The 22,870-nt window shown below is 36.8% G+C and overlaps 2 protein-coding genes across 2 annotated transcripts in view; both read left to right on the plus strand.

Moving 5' to 3' along the window:
* The window catches only part of dnm1b (dynamin 1b), a 30,549-nt gene extending 12,814 nt beyond the window's left edge, over positions 1 to 17,735 (plus strand). The window contains 10 exon segments of the mRNA XM_057360341.1: positions 96 to 147; positions 2,275 to 2,286; positions 2,957 to 3,070; positions 11,283 to 11,392; positions 11,896 to 12,007; positions 12,171 to 12,182; positions 12,412 to 12,582; positions 12,666 to 12,907; positions 13,364 to 13,561; positions 16,601 to 17,735. Of these exon segments, the coding sequence (XP_057216324.1) occupies positions 96 to 147; positions 2,275 to 2,286; positions 2,957 to 3,070; positions 11,283 to 11,392; positions 11,896 to 12,007; positions 12,171 to 12,182; positions 12,412 to 12,582; positions 12,666 to 12,907; positions 13,364 to 13,561; positions 16,601 to 16,661 (1,084 nt within the window). The 3' untranslated portion in view covers positions 16,662 to 17,735.
* A 2,579-nt stretch (positions 17,736 to 20,314) lies between these two features.
* Positions 20,315 to 22,870, plus strand: part of LOC130546352 (regulator of G-protein signaling 3-like) — a 32,889-nt gene continuing 30,333 nt past the window's right edge. The window contains exons 1-2 of the mRNA XM_057321569.1: positions 20,315 to 20,396; positions 22,285 to 22,467. Coding sequence (XP_057177552.1) covers positions 20,350 to 20,396; positions 22,285 to 22,467 — 230 coding nt within the window. The 5' untranslated portion in view covers positions 20,315 to 20,349. The remainder of the gene's footprint in view (positions 20,397 to 22,284; positions 22,468 to 22,870) is intronic.

Raw genomic sequence — 22,870 nt, forward strand, 5'->3', positions numbered from 1 at the left:
TGTGTGAAATTATTAGTCGACTTGTGCATAAGTTACGCTAGATTTCCTTGCTTTCGTTCTCTTCTTTATGTCTTGTTTTCTGTCCGTCCCTTCAGCGCCCAGCAGAGAAGCAGTCAGATGAATAAGAAGAAAGCTGCTGGCAATCAGGTAAACACAAACAAGAGCGAACAGATGCTACAGATGCGTCCATCGCACAAACCTCGCAGATGTTTGCAGCTTCACTCAAACATGAATACATTCAGTATGAATCATATTCTATCATTCTGTGCTTTTATAAGATATGACGGTGGCTGATGGTTCAAACCGATTAAACTGTTGTACTAATACATTTTTAAGTACTTCTGTTTTGCAAAACTCGTATAGAAAATTGTCACGATGTGTGCACAGAACCCAAACGCAGACAGTAAAGGGGTAACCGAAACGACTTTTATTAATAAAACAAAAACCCACGAGGGGGTAAACAGAACATAAACAAGGAACCGAGGGTAGAATAATAACAACAAAATAAACGCCTCACGCAAGGGGGTATAACGAGAACAAAAACTGGAATCAACAAAGCTTACTATATTACAGGGACTGGGCAAGAACAAAACGGACAAGGTACCAGGGAATCAATCAAAATGAACCAGCCCGGGACAAAAAACAAGAGGGCCTTAAAGGAGCTGTATGTAACATTGACACCTAGCGGTTGAGCTTGGTATCGCAGTCCAAATTCAAAATATTGGCGAGTGTTTTTCCCCGCCCCTCCTCAGACTCGACGTTCACAGGAGTTGCCAGATACTTACAGGAGTGTAATGGAAAGCATAAACTCTTACAATAATTTATACGTTTGCAGTGGTTTTGTTGTTTGCAAATACAGCTCATTTCAGAGGTTGCGTCTTCCGGTCGCATTTACAGGCCAAATATTGCTGTCTTGTTTAAATAACCGCAATAAAATTGTATATTACTCCTCATAAGTTGTAAAATGATATAGTAATTCTTTCTAAGTTTGCAACGTAATAGTACCGGAAATGGTGGAATCTGCTCTGACCCAGACCGTTTGTTTGCTGCAATATGCAGTGATTGTCGCCAACTGGCAACCGAGCTGTCGAAATACACTAGTGGGTAAATCGTCAGTGGGCGGGGTCACACGGACCAAAACAAAAACAGACATGCCGGCACGTGGAATAGCTGGCTATAGCATTGTTTTTTGGACAAACCAATATATGAACTTAGCATGTTTCCTAAATGTCTACGAACATATTAAGGTATTGTTTTGATTTAATAGAGTAAAATTATTACATTCAGCTCCTTTAAGTAGGGGAAGCTAACAAAGGATAATTACATAGGGCAGGTAACGGGCAGGTGACGGGAATCAACACTAAGGGCGAGATTACGGGAAACAAGGGGGCGGGGCTAAGAGACGCGACAGGAGGACACGTGGCGCAAAGTCACAACAAAGGCCACGTGTCTCCACACATAACACAACAAGCACAAAAGACACGGTACTGTCACGACACTATCCACCGAACTAGAAAACTCATGACAAGAAGGACAGAATCATGACAGAAAATGTTTGGACGTTTTAATTACTTTACATTCAGAGAGAAAACAAGAAAGTCATTTTCAAATGTTGCCTCTCATGGTGAGAAACTCTTTACTAAGGCTGCGTGCCAGACACCTCGGACTTTCCCACCTCAACCCAGAAATGATTTCTGTAATGGCACTCTTTCAATGTTAATAAATACTTTAATTTGTTTTATAATATGTTTTAATGCACACTTATGTTTAAATAACAATTGAACTTAAATTACATTGCAATGCTTATGAATGTTTGATCATGGAGGGGACATTTGTAAGATTTTTGTGATGTAGAGTTTCGCTCATACTGTATATTGGGTTTATATATAAATACAGCTGAGGAAAAATGTATAAGAACCATTTCAAATGTTCATTTCATCAGCATGTCAAGATGTATTGTGGCTATTTCAGTCCAGTGTCTGTTGAATTTCAACAAAATCAGACCTCAGGAGTGACATAATTTGTTTGAACTTTTCCCAAATAGATAAACAAATATTACATTCATATTCATATTATAATAATATTCATTATTATATTAAATATGAACTTGTTTTCTTAGCAGTATTTGAGATCTGAAAAATACAGAGCATCTTTTCTGTTATTTTCATTTTCTGCAAATAAATGCAAATAGAAACTATATTTTTTAATTTTTTAATTACCTATCTCGAACTTATCTCTTGCTTTCCTACTGTTGCTATGCCAAACGCACCTCAGGATGAGATAATGGTAAGTGTGTAGAGAGCGTATCCTCTGTTGTGTGTGTGTTTGCTAATGCACTAATGCAAAATAGCAAATTGAAAAATAGCATTGCATGATGGTTATTATGGGCTGTAATGCAGTGTATTTTTGAAAAACAGGCCCATTTCCCATTATGATCATTATTTCTTAATAAAGAATGCTATGCTTTCAGGCAACAGCTATGAAATAAACAAGGTTTTCAATAGAAACACATTATATTTACATTTTATTACACAGCACCCTGGGATACTTGATTCTGATTGGTTAACTGTCTGTGGATTGATTTTTTTATATAATGATCGCTAAACTTTAAAGTCAGCTGATTTTCTACATAGCTTTCTTGTCTTTTTACAAATAGTTCATTTAAATCAAGCCATTTATGTCTATGTATTAACCCTTCATGCATGAATTATGACAACCTCAGTCAAGATTAGTTTCCTGTGAATTTTAATTTTTCTTAGGGTAACAAAAAACAACATTTCTTACATAGTTTTAATTTTTTAAATATATTTCAAGATGTCCACCCATGCGTACAGAAGAAATGGCTTTTTATAGATGCCCACTATACTGATCACCATGCGTGAAAGGGTTAAAAAACCTTTATCGATGCATTAATGGCGGTCGCACTGTCTGTTATCTCTTACATCTCTATGTCTAGGTGATCAGAAAGGGATGGCTGACCATCAATAACATCGGCATCATGAAAGGTGGAGCAAAGGAATACTGGTTCGTCATGACCGCTGAGAATCTGTCCTGGTACAAAGACGATGAGGTGAGCCTCTGTTTTCTGAACGTTTACACAATGCTTTTTAACTCGGACGTTGCGGGTCACCATATAGCAAAGCTGTTCACCAGTTTAGTTTTATGTCATGGGATGAGCTATATTTAGTAAACTCGCAGAATCAAAGCTTCTTTTCAAGGCGAAGTTGGAATAGGACGGATGAGGTCATACAGTACAAATGAGCGTGGCAGTAGGTCTGCTTTTCATTTCAGTAATGGCCAGGCATTTGGCCGTCTCGATGGTCTGATCAAGCACAGGTGTTACGGTACCGCCGTGACCCCCCGCCCCCACTGTCAGTCCAGACCGCAGGCATGAGGAGATGCAGACCAGGGGCTGCTTTGGGGGTTGGGGAGATGGCATATGGTTTTCATTACCCATACATACCAGATTGTGGTCCAACACTTCCCAAAAGCTCGAGCCGGAGTTAGTTTAGGCATGCAGCGAAAGGCCTTTTAAAACAAAAGACCACTTCTTTTGCATTTCATTGTTTTTCGTTTAATCTCATCGTTTCTGAAAACCGCAGCTATGTTGTGCCGCCGCCAAAATAAGTTCCTCATGCTCCAAAAAGATGAAATAAGAGTCTGAGCCAAGAGAATTTTACACAGGGAAATGGCTTTTATTTTCCATCGTACAAACATTATAACCAATCGCATCGTTTTGCGTTTTCTTTTTTTTTTCTTTCTTCTTTCTTTCATTCTTTCTCACAACTGAGTTGATTTAGTTATTTAAATGTGAGATATGTTCTTTCTTTCTTTCCGTCTTTCTTTCTTTCTCACAGATGAGTTGATTTAGCTATTTAAATTAAATATCATTTTCTTTCTTTCTTTCTTTCTTTCTTTCTTTCTCACAGATGAGTTGATTTAGTTATTTAAATGAGATTTCATGTTCTTTCTTTCTAACTTTCTTTCTTTCTTTCTCACAGACGAGTTGATTTAGCCATTTAAAATGATATAACCCAAACCCTAGTCCTACACCTAAGAGTGGATTTGTATTTATTCTTCGATCTTTTTTAAATGAGGAAGACCTCATGTCTGTGGATGTCTGTCACAAAACTATAGCTACTTACCCACACACATATACACACATTACATTGCAGATAACGGCATGGATGTGTGCAATGATAGATGTACATAAGCGATGATGTGTTTGACCCCTCACACAGCCTAACCAATGTGCAGACTACTGTACAATTTCTACGCCCTGAACAGGTAGTCTGAACACTGGGAAAGCGGGGTGGGTATGACGCTTCACATGGAGACAAGATGAGATGAGTCTTGAGCGATGATGATGTGATTTAAATGCATGGAAATCCCTAAAAGTGTTTTTAGTTCAATGCTCTTGTCTTTGTTTGACGTTGTCATCCTGAAAGAGAGAGAGTTCATGTTTAGATTGGATCATTGAAGTTATCATAATAGTGCTATAAATATCACAGTTTGGTCATTGATAAAGAATTACTGAAAAGTTTTAAATAATAATAATAATTTTAAAAAATGTATTCAGATATCTTTGGAAAAAAAAACATTTTAGCCCGTCAATCTTAATATATACAAAATCTCCCATTTAGAGTTCCTAGATTTAGCTTTCGTACATTTTCGGAAAGTGTTTATCATTGTCCCACCTTTTAACTCCCCAATCCGTTTCTACCAAACGTGACTAATAAATACTTCAAAGGGACAAATAAAGAGAGATAGAAATACCTCACAGTTCGTGCATCCGTGCCAATTAGCAATCTGATGTTCCGACTGTCCTTTGAGATCCTCCATCAATGAGTTTCTTCTCCTGTCTCTCTTTCGCTCTGGCTCCTTTCGGCTGGACGTCCGAGTGTGTGAGATGCCAGAGAGAGGTGGGTGAGTGGGGGAGGAGGCCGAGAGGTGGGTCCATTAAAACCACCGAGTGTTTGATGGTGGTAGGAGTCAAAGAATGTGGGTGGTAAGAAGCGATGTATTTTAAATCCCTTTCAAATCAATGGAAAAGTGTACAGTAACATAGGCTTACATGTTGCAGAAAGTAAAAATGTTGGCGTTTCGGATTATGTCACGAATCCAGATCTGGCGCGAGTTATTCCGTAGTTTTTATATGTGGGTTTTTCTGAATCGACGTGGCAGACTTTTAACTTTCCCTTGTAAGAAAAAGAGAGGGCGCGAACGAGGCGGAGCTTTTCTTTTTTCCAATTCGTCTTTGGTTTATGTTACTTCGCTTGTTAAACAGGAAGTGAAAGGTCGGAGGTCAAAAAAGAGTGTGCTGGCACTGATGAAAACCTGTCAGACTCAACATTTGCTTTTTTTATGCATTTCTGGCATCTGTGTGTGTGTGTGTGCGGGGGGTGGCTGGCTGGTGTTTCTTGGCATGGAGACAGAATTGTAATATCTCCAGATGTGCAGTCCTGTGGTCTGTACCTCTCTTCATGTAGCTATTTCTTCTGACTTCCTCTCTACGGACTGGATAAAGAGTTCTTTATACTGGCTTACGCGCGCGCACACACACACACACACACACACACGCACACACGTTAAACTGATGACTTTAAAAACATAACCTGTATGACTTACTTTCTTCTGCGGAACACAAAAGAAGATATTTTGAAAAATGTTGATCACCTAACAACACTGAACTATAGGGAGGCTCAGAGATGATGTATTTTTGTAAGCAAAACCCGGAAGCGAGGTAGCATTTTAGGACTTCCGGTTCCATCGCTCCAATGTCTATGGGTTTTTTGAATGGGTTTTTGGTAAATCGCCGAAATAAGGTCTGTGGTAAACAAAACCTCTAAATATTTTTACGTTTTATTCTATGACATAAAACACACCAATTATGACCCGCTTGTGATTTTTTAAAGCCTTATTGTATCTTAAAAACGGTGGTTGCTAACAAGTTGCTAAAAGCGACTACTTCCTTTGGCGGGGACGTTAGATATCATCGCGCATATAAAGTTCACAAATCTCTTAAAACGTAGATATGGATTCATTCACGGAGTAATTACTTACCAGGGAACACATTTTTAATAAAGTTTGAAAGAGTTGTCAGAGGCTTGGTGGTGGTGACGTTGATTTAGAGCGACCTTAAGTGTAGTCTGTTGATAGCATTGTGTTAGCTTTTTACTTCTGCCGATTGTATTTCGGCTTCAAAAAAGATGATCCTGATAGACAAAACGTGCAAGTGTCATAACCCTTTGTTAAACACAGAGCTTATTTTTTGCGATTTTCCAAAAGTCTGTGGGAAAAATGCATAGGCTTTCGATCTAGGGAACGAGTGCGCCTCTAACTTCCGGGTTGGCATACAAAAACACGTCATCTATTTGGCTCCCTATTGACTACGCTGTATGAACACAAAACCACTGAGACATTTCTCAAAAAATCTTCTTTTGTGTTCCACGGAACAAAGAGTCATATACAGGTTTTGAATAACAAGAAGATGAATAAATGATGACAGATTTTTTAGGTGAATTGGGTATATGCTTATGGGGCGATGACGTACTTCCGCTACAGCCAAGCCACTTCTCCTCTTATTGCGCGGAGGTCATTTTTAGTGATGTAACGATTCACTCAGCTCACGATGCGATGCAATTCCCGATACTGATCTCACGATCCCATTTATTTTTACAAAATGAGTTAAGACAAATTAGAAATGAACAACTGCCCTTTTATTATTTCTAAAATGCAGCACATTTTTTTGTAAAAGAAAAATCTTTTGTCAAATAACAAAACTAAACTGCAATTTTATAAAAAATGAATAATACAAAAGTCTCTTTAATATAAACAAACTAAGACTTTGTCTTTGCTTTTTTTTACATTTAAGGAATATCAGCATATCCACGTTTTTAAAGTTTGCAGTTAACACAGCGGCCCCTGCTGTTCAAAATATGTATTGCAATTTAGATAACATCTCAACCGGCTTGAATCATCACATATTATAAACGATTTTTAACCGGCTCACAGTGAATCGTTACATCCCTAGTAATTTTTCACCAAGCGATATAGATGTGTTTAGTAAGAAAGAGTTTACATTTTAGTGAACAACACTATGGCTGAACATTTCTATATGCTTTTGTGATCATGCCTCGAGTAAGTGCATAGCTTGAAGCGCTTCTCCTTTTTGGTTGTCGATGTATGACATAGTATTTGATCATTTGACTCCCGTCGTTGACCGTATATGTGCATCTTGAAGCGACCGAGTGAAAAACACCATTGTTTGATATGGATGCTGCTACATGCGCCGGATGTATCAGAGCTGGCTGAGATTTTAGCGGACATATCCGTGTGCAATGCATATACCCCATTGTCCCTTTAAGATGCTTTAGTGAAGCCACGGGACGAAACTTGAATGTTCTTCTGCGATGCAGGAGGGTTGTGACATGTAGATGACCTAACAAGCAGACATAAATCATCTTTACAGCATTTGATCCGTCTCTGGGGTCAAGGGCTCTTCTTACACTGGTCTGTATGGACATTCATCTTTGAAACACATAGTTTGGATGAGCTTTTTTCTGTTATGAGATGCAGTTTTGCGTTTTCGGTGAAAGACATAAGGTTTGTCTGCTTTGCGCAGTGATTCTGAAGAGAGTCTGTGGTCCTTAAAGGGACAGTTCAACCAAAAAGAAAATTCTGTCATCATTTACTCACCCTCGAGTTGTTCCAAATCTGTATAAATTTCTTTGTTCTGATGAACACAGAGAAAGATATTTGGAAGAATGCTCGTAATCAAACAGTTCTAGACCACCAATGACTACCATAGTAGGAAAAATGACAATGGAAGTCAAAAGTGACCCAGAACTGTTTGCTTTCCTACATTCTTTTGTGTGTAACAAAAAAAAGACATTTATAATGCATTTTCCTACTGTGGCAATCAATGGTGGAATATTTGTTATGGTACAAATACAAAACCAATCTTTGAATCATAGCCAATGAGACACAGTCACCTTCATAATTTCAGGTTTGGTACAAAACTGCCAGAAATGTCAAATGATCTTTCACTTGAAAAAGCAGATGACTGTGTTCTGGAGTCCTCTGTGCGTGTAATTCGACATTTTTGTTTACCCAGACTTCGGAGTCACTCCAATGTCTGTTATTACTGGATATCACGCCGTGGAGGAAAATGATCATAAATTACAGGATAAATTGTTGAACCAAAGAAGTTGGTTGATGTTTTTTTTTTTAGTTTTGGGGGTTTTACACTTGTAACCCTCAGTTAGAAATAGGGCTGTTTTTTATTAAATTATTTTAAAAAATAGCCTACCAAAATCTCATTAACATAGAAGTAAAGTTTTATTGTAGTCTTGCAAGTGAGAAAAAAACAGACTAGCTTTTCCATGACTAATAGCATTTTAATGGTGGCTTCAATTCACTCCTGATCAAACGCGTTTTACACGTATTTGGCGGCTGTATTATTGACATGTAAATCGTAGACCTTAAATATACTGTATGATGACCCCATTTTTTAAGAGAAAGTAAAACATAGTCTTATATTCAGAACAATATGGTCGTTTCAAAGCTGAATCAAAAATGTATGAGAATTAAACCCTGGATTGTGCGTCCTTACAATTCCTTTTAAAGTTAGATGTAATTAATTTCATTTATGTAAGATCTTAGCTGGTGTTTTAAACTTTAAAACGGCTCCCATAGAGCTTTTGGCAGAAACACAGTATGTTCCTTTCTAACATGAATGGTCAATCACAGCATTCGAATATTTCTACATAATGACCATCAAACTGTGTGTATTTTACCATTATACCTGGACACCGGTGTGCTATTGACATGTAGCACTCAGCGTCTCATTAATCTCGCATAATTAAATCATTTTTAGTTAAATAAATTTAGAATATCTACATCTTATTTGAATAAGTAAAACAAACTGAGAATCCAGATGGATGTATAGTCATCTCATCATTATTGAAGAATCAATGAGATTTTAGTATTGAAATTCATTGCTCTGGTTGTTTGTAAGTGTGTTACTCTTCTGATGTGTTAACATGCAAATGTTTTAGTCCTCACTGCCTCTTCTCCTCCTACTCACTGCATCATGTCATCTCTACTACTCCTGCTTTTATAACTTGATAAGCCTTAAAGGGGAACTCCCACCAAAAATGAAAATTCTGCCATTGATTACTCAACCTCAAGTTACATCCCTAGGACCTCCGTTTTTAATTAATAGCAGACTTTTCCTTTTTGGTAGGAGTTCCCCTTTAAGGGTCCAGTGTGTAGTATTTAGAAGGATCTAATGACAGAAATGCAATAGAATATACATAACTATGTCTTCAGAGGTGTAAAAAGACCTTATATAATGAAGCGTGATGTTTTTATAACCCTAGAATGAGCTATTTACTGTATATCTACATATGCCATGGGTCCTCTTACATGGAATTCACTAGGTGTGTGAGATAAAACTATTATACTGTATGTTAGCATCTTCATTGTACTAATGTGTGATGAATCTCTTTCTGAAACACTATTTAATTACATTTTCAAAACTCAAACATTTTCATAAATAATTTATTTTAAAATGCGAACTATATTGAATTGTACTTATTTCTTTTTATTCGTAACTGTATTCACTAAAACCATGTGACAGCCAAACTATTATTAACATACCGTGTTTATTGTTAAAAATGTGAACTGTTTAACGTGCCCTTTGTATGCCGAATACAGAAATGTGAAGCAGAGCCCTTTGAAGAACTTTTTTCCCACTGCCATTGCCAGATAGTTACATCTAATTCAGGCTGACGTTTTATGTCATGACATGGAAATATAGTCCTGGCTCAGCTGTTTTGCTTTCTAATAGCTTTTCAATGCAGGGCCTGATGTACAGAGGTGGAAAGAGTACTGGAAATTTGTACTTAAGTACAAGTACTGTTACCTTGCTGAAATTGTACTCAATTACAAGTAAAAGTACTGGTGTTAAAAAAGTAATTGAGTAAAAGTAAAAATTACTCTTCTCAAAAACTACTCAAGAGTACTAGTTACTCGTTACTTTTTAGTTGGGGTTATTTAATGAATTAAGAATAATTATTAATAATCAAATTTGGAGATTTATATAGAAAATAGCTACTTATAACAAAACACACCTTACTGATAAAGCATATAACTAGATACAACTCAGACAAAATAACCATTCATTGTGTTGTTCTGTCTGTCTGTCTGTCTGTCTATTATGAGCTCAGTTTTACAGGTAAAACCATTTATGCACTTCCAACACTGTTCAATCATGTGTACTAGGCCCCACAATGCAGAGATTAATAAACAAGAGCCCCAAATACTGCATGCAAAAAATGCTAAACATTTGTAACCTAAATTGCATTGGATTAGCATTAACAGTCATATCTGTAGAGGAGCTGGCTGATCAATTATTCAAACTCAAGCCATCCAAGATGTACGTGACATTATTTCTTAGGTAGAACAATAAAGATTTTTACCTGGAGTTGTGGTCCATGGTTTTTCATGGTTCATGTCTTTAAAAGATCAAAATACAGATAGAGGCAACATAAAAGTAATCCCTGCGGCTTCTTTTGATGTAATGACGTCTTATTTAAGCGAGTCGATCGAACTGTGCAAGAAACTGAACGTTATTTACAACATTATAACGGGTAATGCACAGTTTGTTCCCTACTCACTTATAAGGGCAGAGCACTTAGTGTAGAGACTTTGGAAAGAGATGGACAATTTTATCTCATGATATAGCCGTTTGGATGAAACTTGGCGAACGGAGTGATACAGGAACTCAATATTTCTCCATATCTCGGACGAGCCTCCGTATTGTTGTGTCTCTTTCCCGCAGTGACTTTCAAGTTTGCAAAATCGCCGTTTGATACGCGCCCTGCCTGCCGCACACGTTCGTCCTCCTCCGTGATTAAACTAAATTGGCGGCAGATGTCTTGAAATCTGTGTGACGCAAGTTTTCCATGCGAGATTTGCGTGGACGGGGTCACGTGACGGGACTGATTATTCTCCTTAGCCAATCACATGAAGATTAAACGTATAAAGTAGCGACGACAATGTGAGGTAAAATAGCGCAGTAAAAGTACCGATACAGCACTAAAAATGTACTCAAGTAAAAGTGCACTGTTTTTAAACTACTTAAAAAGTACAATTCCTGAAAAAAACTACTCAAATACAGTAATTTGAGTATTTGTAATTCGTTACTTTCCACCACTGCTGATGTAACAGTGTTTGTATTTCTCCTTATTTTGAATTCTTGTTGTCGCCCCCTGCAGGAGAAAGAGAAGAAGTACATGCTGCCATTGGACAACCTAAAGCTCAGAGACATTGAGAAGAGCTTCATGTCCAGCAAGCACGTGTTTGCCCTCTTTAACACTGAACAGAGGTTAGAAAGATATATTTAACTCACTAAAGCAGTGATGCCCAACCACAGGCACTTGGACGAAGGGATAAAATCTCTCACATTTGTAGTCATTTTGGATAAAAGCATCTGCTAAATGAATGAATGTAAATGTAATAAATGTGCTTAAGCAGTTTCAGTTAAATGATTTAAATTTTGCACATGAAACATAAAAATATATTTTAATGAACTATCGTAAAAACAATTAGGATAATATAAAAAATAAAGTGTATTATATATAACACTCATAGCAGATGTTTTTCGTTTTTCATTTGCATTAATTGTTTTAATTTTGACTTATTAATATTTTGAATGTTTTGAAAATATTTAGTGATTATTCATGATTTAATTAGTATTTCTTTAGTGTTATATAGTATTTTATTTTTACATTTTATTTTAGTTTATAAATGATAAATAGTAATGGATCAATATGAAAGTATTGTTGAAAGAATATATGAAAATGAAAGAACGTGTCATTGTTGTCTCAGGAACGTGTATAAAGATTACAGACAGCTGGAGTTGGCCAGCGACACTCAGGAGGAGGTGGACAGCTGGAAAGCATCGTTCCTGCGTGCTGGCGTTTACCCAGAGCGCATCATCGTATGTTTCATTGATCATGCTAACTTTCACATACAGCGCTGTAAAGCTTTCACATGTCCATTAACTCACTGTTAACAAACTGCAACAAACTGATAACTTACCCAAACATATTCATGTTATTAACATCTAACCTTTCTTTGATGGTTCATGTCTACATCTGCAGGATAAAGAAAAGGTAAGTTATCTGTTAAGTTATCCCTTCTCTAAAATTCACTGTCATATTTCATACGTGTGGTTAGGGATGTCAACAAAGATACAATGAGTTAAAAAAGTGCCACATAGAGAAGAACGGAACCCACCAGAGTCATATCATATAAGTTAAACAATCTAAGTAGTCATTTGAGCATTCGTAGTATGTGTTTATCTTCATGCGTTTCATTCATCTGCATGCATGTCTTTATCAGAGTGACACCAGTGAGGAGAACAGCTCGGATGGCTTCACTCACTCTATGGATCCTCAGCTCGAGAGGCAGGTGGAGACCATCAGGAACCTTGTGGATTCCTACATGGCCATCATCAACAAGACCGTACGGGACCTCATGCCCAAGACCATCATGCATCTCATGATCAACAATGTAAGACACGTTCCATCCCATTTAATCTCATTGATGTCAAGGAAAAATAAAGCATACATTTCTTTCTTCCCTTTATTTCTAAGACTAAGGAGTTTATCCACGCGGACTTGCTGGCTAACCTGTACTCGTGTGGAGATCAGAACTCTCTGATGGAGGAGTCAGCCGATCAGGCTCAGCACCGAGAGGAGATGCTGCGTATGTACCACGCTCTCAAAGAGGCCCTCAACATCATTGGTGACATCAGCACCACCACCGTCTCCACCGTCATGCCTCCGCCGGTCGATGACTCCTGGCTGCAGGTACAAGGAGGACCTTCAGGACGCAGGTACTGTGCCTTTAATTCATTGTCGTTTAATGGAATTTTAGTGTTTGCTTTAAGATTGGATTTAAATGATTGGGTTGGTCAGTTTTCAGTTTTTTTCTATTTGATCCTATTGGTTGAGCTGCCAACATGCGACCTACTTCGACATCATGTTTAGGGTGTTTTGTTGTACTTTTACAGAAGCTCTCTCTTGGGGAAAACTGTAATTTTATGTTAAAATGTAGTTTTATTTTTCAGTGAGAGACCTATTCAGTTTTGATTAATTTATGTACATGAGGTTAGCCTGAACCTTGAATATGGTCAATTCTGTAATTCTATAACAATTCTATGTTATTGTAAATAATAATTTACGCACATCCATAAAGCTAACACAATCAAACTGGAAGACAAATCTCCAATTTTGATCCGTCTGTAATATTATGTGTTTGTTAATGTATGGTCTTTTCATTACCTGAACAGATCTCCAATGTCTAGTCCGACTCCCCAGCGCCGGGCCCCACCCGGACCCCCTCGCCCTGGCGGTCGCACCGCCCCAGGCCCCCTTTCTGCTGGAGCACCACCAGTACCATCCAGACCTGGAGCCTCCCCGGACCCCTTCAGCGGCCCACCGCCCCAGGTCCCCTCACGTCCCAACCGTGCCCCACCAGGCGTACCCAGGTGAGTTGTAGAGGACTTTATCTCTAACACTGATTTTACAGTAATGGAAATCTAACAACATTTAGACATATAGTATGAATGGCATTTCTATAATAATATTTATTATTACACACACAATAAATCAAAGTACAAACAAAAAGGATGCTTGAAATGTTTGGTATGATTAAATTCCTCAATCTGGCAACCGTATAGTGCCATAGATGTGTGTACTGTGGGGAGTGATACAAGTGCTAAGGGTGTCGAGAGCAATGATCTACAAACTACCCTCCATGTGCACCTTTACAGCCCTCCCGCACTGACCCGATCCCTGTTCTTTAACACAACAAAGAAAAGATCAGTAACAATCTCACATTCTGCACGTTCTACGTCTCTGTCCATTCACAATCCATTACTCATACTCAGCTCGCAGTTTAACTTGTATTCATGTATTCATGCATAACACTGGATCTTCTTCCATCGTCCATTCATGTGACAATTCCCATCCATATTCGTTCAAATTGACTAAATGCCATTCAAATAGCCTTCGTATTTGGACACTTAAAAATGTAAGAATTGCATTAGATCACAAGATATCAAACAATATATTTGAATTCATTTATTAAAAAATAAAGTTATAAATTTACAGTTAGAAGCTTAGCGGAGACTCTTTATACAATTTATACATTTTTTCATTTATTTATGTAGCGCTTTTTACAATGTGCCTCATTTACAGAAAACATTAAACAAAAGCCTTTGACATCATTTTTTTTTAAAGATTATATAACAGAACAGGAAAGGCATTTAAAAATATGCAAAAAGTGATATAATACATACAATAATATGTATTAATAAATACAGGAAAATAAATTGATAAAGTAATAAATTAAAATAAAAAGGTTTTGGCATCATTTTGATTTACTTTTGTTACAAAATCCCATTTATTTTATATGAAGTTCACTTAACTTCGCTTAAGTGTCCAAATACTTTTTGGGGCCACTGTATATAACCGTCACTGCATCAGCTTTGTGAGATCATTCTCTCGTGACTTCTGTGTTTTAGAAGTTACAAAAAACCAAACATAGACATTTTATAGAGTAAGACCTCCTGCCATTGCTGTCGATCCATGTTCTCCTCGATCTCAGTTCCACTAAACCCCTTCCACAATGATTCCGGTTATTCTTTCAGAATTTCTATCAGTGACCAATGAGGAGATACGCAAATGGTATGTCTGACACATATTGTCCTTGTGTGACATCACTTCCTCTTCTGCATGATTCCATTTATAAATGTATTCAAACATTACATTGACACTCGCTTCTTCAGAATATTTTATTTTTCTAATGTTTTTTTACTGCCGTTATTATCATTACAGATGTGACGCTAAAAAGATTCTAATGTATGTAGCATTAAATCATTTACATTGTGTATGGTTCTAGCGATGGATTCAAGGTCAACGTGTGATTTGTGTTTCTAATATGTTTGTCCTTTCATAACTACGACATGGTGTGTGTTCTTGAGACATCCTTACATAATTTTATTAACAGTGTTGATTTGTAAGACGTAATGATGATCAGCTATGAATAATTCATCTAGCATGCTTGTGTTATTTTGGATTCATTGAAGGGTCAATGATATGACCCGTTCATTTTTAATGTGGTGTCGATGTTCGTAGCGACTGTGTGTGTGTTTTGTGTCGTTCCTAATTGTGTGTCTTCCCCTGTTGTCTGTCTGTCCCTCTGTTCATCTGTCTGCATCCATCAATCTGTCTCTTGTCATCTTTGAAGTCGGACCAGATCCAACAGAGACTCACTCACTGAGCGTTAACGCTGGACATCAGCAGGCAGAGACCACCACTGCCCCCTACTGACACACACTTACATGATCACGTTTACTTGAGAAGGTGTACACTGTATGTTTCCCTTCCACATTGTATATATACAGTATCTGTGTATCTTAAATCACATAAATATTATAAATGGACCTAAAAGCTGTTCTCATGAGCACAAATGTGGTGCCATTGTATTTCTTTGACCTGCAGAAATGCTTTGTATTTTGGAAGGAAGAACATGAATAATGAAATGCACAGGGGTTGTCGATGTAAACCAGCCTATTTTCACTGTTCGCTTTATCGTGTATGACATTGGCCTTTATTTCATCTAAGCCTTTAATGACATTGGACGATTTTTAATAAGAGGCCCTGGATGTTTTTATAAAATAGTATTCTACTAGATCGTTTTTTTACACACACTTACTTTCCATTAAGTCCTATTTTCTTTTCTTCCTGCATTGTTTTATTGTGCTAAGAATTGGTTTGAACTCATCGTGGAGCTGTGCTTGATCTTGAAGGAAAAATTCTGTCAGTATTCACTCACCCTCATTTTATTCCAACCGTGTTTTTGCATTGAACGACCAGAATTTTGAAAGAATTTCATGTCCACTGTTTTGATTTAATAACTATTGAAAGCTGTCTCAGACTCATGAAGACCTGAAATATACATTAATATTATTTATTATGTTACATAATATGAAGTTACATGAACCACTTTTATTATGGAATATACTGTATTTTGGATGCTTTTTTGTCATTATAGACAAAAAAGTCTTTTTTTAATCATCTTGTGTTAATGGAGAAAAGAAAGTCATTCAGGTTTGGATCACGAGTGTGTGTGTAAATAATGACAAAATTTTCGTTTTTTTTAATTCCACCAAATTATTATACATATTTATTAATATTTATATATATATTATTTATTGATTGATTGATTTTGCTTGTTATTAACCAACAATGCAGAATTACAAAGTCTGCAATATTTTATCCTATTTTTATTTTGTGATTGGGCCTTGGTTAGTTCATATTCCTATTTTCTCTTATCAGATGTTGCCATACATGATCGATTTACATTAGTCATACCCACAAAGTGCTTTTTTGAGCCTAAACAGATACAAAAAAATGCCTTCTGCAGGATGTTGACCTAGCCACACTTGTTCCTAATATCCCGTTCTTTCAATTCCACTTTTCTCCCTCTTGTTTTATTCGCTCCTCTGTTTTCTGTCTTTTAGCCGTCCAAGCAAAGGAAGCCCGTCTCACAGCGAGAGTCAGCATCCGTCGTTTGACTCTTAAAGCCAATCCTCCCCTCCTTCGCCTCCCTCTCTCTCTCTCTTTCTCTCTCTCTCTTTCTCTGTGTTTTTCCTCTGACCAAGAGCCTGTCAGAATCGCTGCAAATCAAGTGTAGCAGCGGAAACAATGGCTGAAATTAAGGCATACAGGAGAAATTCGTGTCATGGGCTCTTGAATGATATGCCCATGCAGCGTGTCAACATTTAAAGTCACTGCAGTGTTTATTATATGAAGATACTGTGTGGTGTTTGTGTTTACACACTAGACAATGTTAACATGTTCTATATTAAGCTGTCACTCGAGCTAGAGGTGTATAAGCCGTATATAAGCTTACAGTATGTACTGTATGTGTCCCTTCACCACTACAGGACGGTGGACGCACAGAAGTTAAACTCCTGATAGTTGCAACATGTAGTACCGTGTGTGAGTGTTATCTATGGAAAAAATGATTTGAAACCCAAAATGTTTGTTTTGTCCAGTGTCTCTTCACTAGAAGCCTTTGTATTTCCCAAACTAATAAGATATGTTTGACTGAAATGCACTGTATATACATTAGGATATATATATATATATATTATGAAATATCTGGTATGGGGGAAAACGTGTATTATGCTCATATCAGAGTACTAGAGAAAATATTTTACTCGAAGTTTGCGCGGTTTGTTTATTTGTTGATGCAATCGTAGAAGAATAGTTGATATGAGATGGATCTCAGATGAAGGTTAAAAATGCATCCTTTTGACCCAAGCACAAGTTTGAGAGTAAATATGGGAGCTGTTTTGAGTGAAAATTAATGTGTTGTTGTATATCTGTTGTGCATCTCTGGGATTTGTTCTTCTGTTGCTGTGTGTCAACATGTTACTAAGTATTCATAAAGACGTTGTTGTATTGAAAATGAACTGATTGTAAAAATATAAGTATACGGTTTTTATGTGTGTATATACATATATGGAGGTGTCTCCACTAGAAATGGAAAGGGTGAATGTGAATCTTACTGCTGCCATCTGTATCTTATTGTGGTCTGGTGTTATAAACTGGCCAATGCTTTGTGATGATATTAAAGTGTCTGTGTGGAAGATACAATGAGCTCACGTGTGATTTATTTGTTGTTTTTATAACTTTACTACAATAACATATTTTATTTAGGGGTGTCTCTGTTTTGTTTGTTATGGCATACCTCTTGTTCTGTATTTAGTTCAATTATATAGATTTGATTATTATGTAAAATGATTTAAATTATTTGTGATTTCCATCTTTCAAACTAAAATCTGTAAATATTCGAAAAAACTAAACCTCACTGACATACATAAGGCAGGAGTCCAATGTACAATATAATGAAGGTTCAAATAGGGCATGTTGTCACGAAATGTCAATGTGTGTACAAAAGCTGGGTTTCTGTATAAATCTTTAGATTTCTGCTTAGAAATCTTTAATAGCTTTTGTAGCCAAAATTAAATGGTATTATGTTCCTATGCAGAAATTGACCGTCAAAAATAAACCTATATATAGTGTAAAGTAGGAAGTGTGAAATATTAGCCGTTTCGCTATAAAAAGTTAAGATGAATAATTGTTCATAATTTGCTCAACCATACAATATTTAATCTTCTTGAGAAATGCTTTTATAATTTCCATTCTTAGCATGTTGTCACATTTAATTTAATGCAGCGGTATATTGTGTCTCTTTATAAAGCAATGCAAATAAATTCTTCTGTATGGTTGGAATGTCACGGCAGAACTGAAAAGGCCAGTTCATTCAGATGAGGAACTCTCTGGGAATTAGATGTTGAGAGCAGAGGAAATGGAATTCCCAAATTACCAATGAATAAGCTGATGTAGACTATAGATATCATCACAAACTACAGATTTCCTGTTCATGCTGGAAAAGCCACCAGCCTCCTAAAAAAAGAGAAAATTTGTGGTAACCAACAAACTAAATATTACATTTTTCTTAGACCACCAACACCCCATTAACATGTTTGACTGTTGACAATATATTTCCAAGCACACAACTGTGAGTAGTTGTTTAGTGCACTAATATGAATTGGTAAAGTGTTTTGGGGAAGCGTTCGTTCGCCTCCACACTGAGTATGATGTTTGACAATCAGGGTGTAGTATGTTGTATATGTCTCACACTATGTGGCTTTATTTATGTTAAGTGGGTCGACACTGCATAATGTAGCCTAATTGGTTTCTCAACAGCAGAGCGACTGGTGAGTTTGTGTATGTGTGTTGGGGGGGGGGTTGGGGTGCTGCATAATATACAGGGCAATAAAAGTATGTTTTCCTTTCATTTTAGTCAAAATATTAGAACAGTAAAGATGTTCATGAAAATAACCCCATAATTTAAATGTACTAATTGAAACTTCCTACATTTGCATTAATTGTATAAATAACTGTATTAGTATAAAATCAAATAAAAAGGTGCTATAACTTTTAGTCAACGGTTCTTAAAAGAAGCTCTGAGAACTTTATGTGCAACAGAAAGATTCTGTGGATGTTACTTTTCTTTATAGAACCATAAAACCCGAAAAGAGCCTTTATATTGAAGAGTGCATTCTAAAAAAATCTATACATTTAACCTCAGGTATTAATTTTTTTTAGAAAACCAAACCTGTGTGAACAGTCGTTGATGTGCAAAGGGTTTTAAACACGTTCATTTATCACTAATGCCCGCTGAAGGGTTCTCACATTATAATGGGACACATCCTTCGTGTCGTTATATCTTTGTTCGGTGACAACACTTCTTTTGTTCCTTCTTTCTGCAGTGTCATTGTGTAGGACAATTGCTGACTAAAAGAGATCTACTGTATTGTGTTTGATTCTTCACTACTGTAAAATAATTTGTATAACAATTGTATAACAACAACAACAACAACAAGGATTGTTACTATTTTCTTTAATAAAGGGAAAAGACACCAAAATGCAACAAGAGAAAAAAGTAGTTGTGCTGAAAGATATATGTTGACATAAGAAGCTTTCTTGGCTCACAATCCTAAAGGACTCATTCTTTCAAAAAAATGCTCATTCTTGCAAGACACCTGGCAACAATAATGTCTTCAGTGGTAGTTAAAGTAGAAAGAACAATCTGCTTCCACAGTTACTGTAACCGCTTTCTTATCTTCTGTGTACTTTAAGGGTTTGTAAGAAACAGCTATTCAGTATGTATTAACTGATGCATCACTGCATGCTACAAATAGGGTAAAAAACTCAAATGTAACACAACCGAATAAAACTTTAAATAAATAAATATTTTTAGGAAACAGTTACTCTCTCACTAAAGGAACATCTGGAAATTTGTGAATGTTTACTCAAACTCTCCTGCGTTCAAAATGCAGCTCTCGGATTGGTGGAAACATGCATACAGCCCTATCTGTCTCATTGCGAACGCTTCGGCTATCTTCGGGTGTGTTCGACTTTATGCGGAGCGACGCAGACGAATATGCGTATGACCTCAAAGTACCGCGAGAGCAACTCGAAAGCCGTTTTTCCCAATATTTCTCGCGGTACTTTGATGTTGCACGCCGATCGGTCTGCACAGCGCCGCATGAAGTCGTAGACCACACTCACACTTTACCTCAGGCTCTCAGCGAGAGCGATGGGGGGAGTTTCTAGAGTTTGAACGTTTTCATCTGGACTTTTCGGACCCTTGTACAAAAATAGACAGAAGAACTGGACATTTGTGTTTATAGACATGGACTATGAAAGAAAATACACACGATATATGGACATCCGAGAAAGGTAAGTGTAAATCACCTCAAGTGTGAGAGTCCGCGTGGAAACGCCTTCTAAGGTATCTCCAGTCAGCTGTAGCTTTTTAGAAATACGTTTACGAATCTCTTTAAATTCGTTATAGACAGTTGGGTAAAATGTAAGGTTATGGATATAGTTTACGATCATTTTTGAGCAACAGCAATAATGGTGAACAATCGGAAAAGTTTCTTAATCAAAAATCATGCAACATACAAGCACTAAATCCCTCAGAAAACCCCAATGAAAACATGTTTTGAAATTCTTTATTGGGTACTTTATTGAAGGAAGTGAGCGATGAAGTTTTTCAAGTTTGCATTTATTTGTGTGCATGTGCTTTTTGTAAGCACAAATAACAACAACAATCTGAAACAAACCGGTAAAGGTATTAATTCTTTACGTATTTATTTCGTTACGTAATATTTAGCAACAAAAAAGGGCTATAACATATCGAATTCAAAACAAGGTAAATGTTGAAGTAAAACCAGGCTCCACCCAAATGAAATCAGTCATTTTATCAAAAATATTTAATAAAAGTCTTTCTTTGTATTTCTTTTTAACTGACGGATCCCAAGGTAATATTTAGTGGGTGTATGAAGTCATTCTGGTGTCCTAGAGACCACAGGTCTAGTTAACCACATTAACTATTAACATGTTCCATTATGTGCAGTAGTGGATGTTAGTCATTAGGGATGTCCAACTATAAATAAAAGGATGTTTTTGCCCTTTATTTACAAATATTAAATACGGTTTAAAAAGTATATGCATGTTGTGCTTGGAGTGTAAACTGAAGCTCAGTTTTGGGAAGAATTTCAGTTCACCCAAAAATAAAAATTCTTGGGTTGTTCCAAATAAGTTTGAATTTCTTTGTTCTGATGAACACGGAACAAAGTTCTTGGCCATAGGAAAAATGACAATGGTAGTCAAAAGTGCCCCAGAACTTGCTGCCCTCCATTCTTCAAAATATCTTCTTTTGTGTTCAACAGAACATCTGGTATTCAAAGATGGCCAAAAACTGTTCGGTTACAAGCAATCTTCCAAATATCGTTCTCTGTGTTCATCAGAACAAAGAAATGTATATAGATTTGGAACAACTTGTGGTGATGCAAATAACGACATAATTTAACTAAAAAAAAACACACAAAGTTTTTTAAGTCAAGATCCAGGAGAATGAACGCTGTACAAGGTAAACAAAATATACATAACTGATTTTGTTTTTCTATGCTGTTCTTCTATATTAGAATATCAAATTCTTTGATATGGTGTAGTGTGCCTTTTTTTCAAATACGTTAACCAAGTTTATAGTTTTATTGTTTATCATAATCCTCTTATTTTGCTTAGGTTAATCACCCTGAGGGGCATTAGAAGCAACTATTATACAAGGTTACCCTCTGTGAATATCACTTTTGGATACTACTTTATGACAAGCAGAAAATGCCAGCATATCTTAATCTAAAATAGATTTCATATAGATTTCAGCCTAGAAATATAGAAGATGTGTTTTTGTTCTAAGTGAACTGTGACCTTGTAATCTTGTGGTTTCCTGCTGGGCTGTCAGAAGTCATTCCCTTCAGTTCATGCGCAAAGCTTTAATTTAACTTAATCAATGGCACATTCAATACTTGAAATGTTATCAAATCTTCTACAAATAAACATCTTTTAGAGTGTAAGATCATTTAAAGAAGCATACCATTTTAATAAATATAACTTATACATTGGAAGCTTTTTCACGGTTGTTTAATTTTTTATTAAATTCCTTTTGCTGTAGTGTTTCATCTTTTGTATTCAGTGGATAAAGATCACTCTGAAACCTCCTGTCGGGTGTGTTCATGTCTGAATCAACTATGTGAAACATAAACGCCTCTGGCTGTGCCCACAGGAAGAGACTTCACAGGGAATCCCTCTGGCTACGCGATCCGTTGCATCCTAAGGGACTGTCATCAAAGAAGCCGTGCAGAGAAAGAACCAGCCACACAGACGAGGTTCGAGGGACGAGGTCGTCAGTGAGACGCATCAGATCTGTGAGGGAAAAAAGGCCACAGGCTCCAAGCCAACACGTAAAGTAAGAAACCACTTCGTCATGCGACAGACCTGCATGTGAATGGAACATTTTCTGTTTAATGTCGCGTGACCAGATCAAAACAACCCATACCAACTGTTACAGTATCTGATTAGTTCTGTATATCAGGCCAGTGGAATAATACATGAACCAATGGTATAATCCTTCTTCCATAATCAATAATGTATTAACTTAGTTAAAAGTCAGTCGGGACTGTTGCTAATATTAAGGACTGGGATAGAATCCTGATGCGTGCATAGTGCTTTCTTTCCTAAGTCCAATGAAAAGGCCAAGCTCTTGTGTACTATTAGGTTTATTGGTAATTGCTTTGAAATAAAACTGATGAACTTTATCCTAGTTCCTCAGTCAAGTAATAGCTTATGAGCAGTGGTGTTGTCTAGTTTTT

This window comes from Triplophysa rosa, linkage group LG2, assembly GCF_024868665.1.
Source record: "Triplophysa rosa linkage group LG2, Trosa_1v2, whole genome shotgun sequence".
Taxonomy (NCBI): Eukaryota; Metazoa; Chordata; class Actinopteri; order Cypriniformes; family Nemacheilidae; genus Triplophysa; species Triplophysa rosa.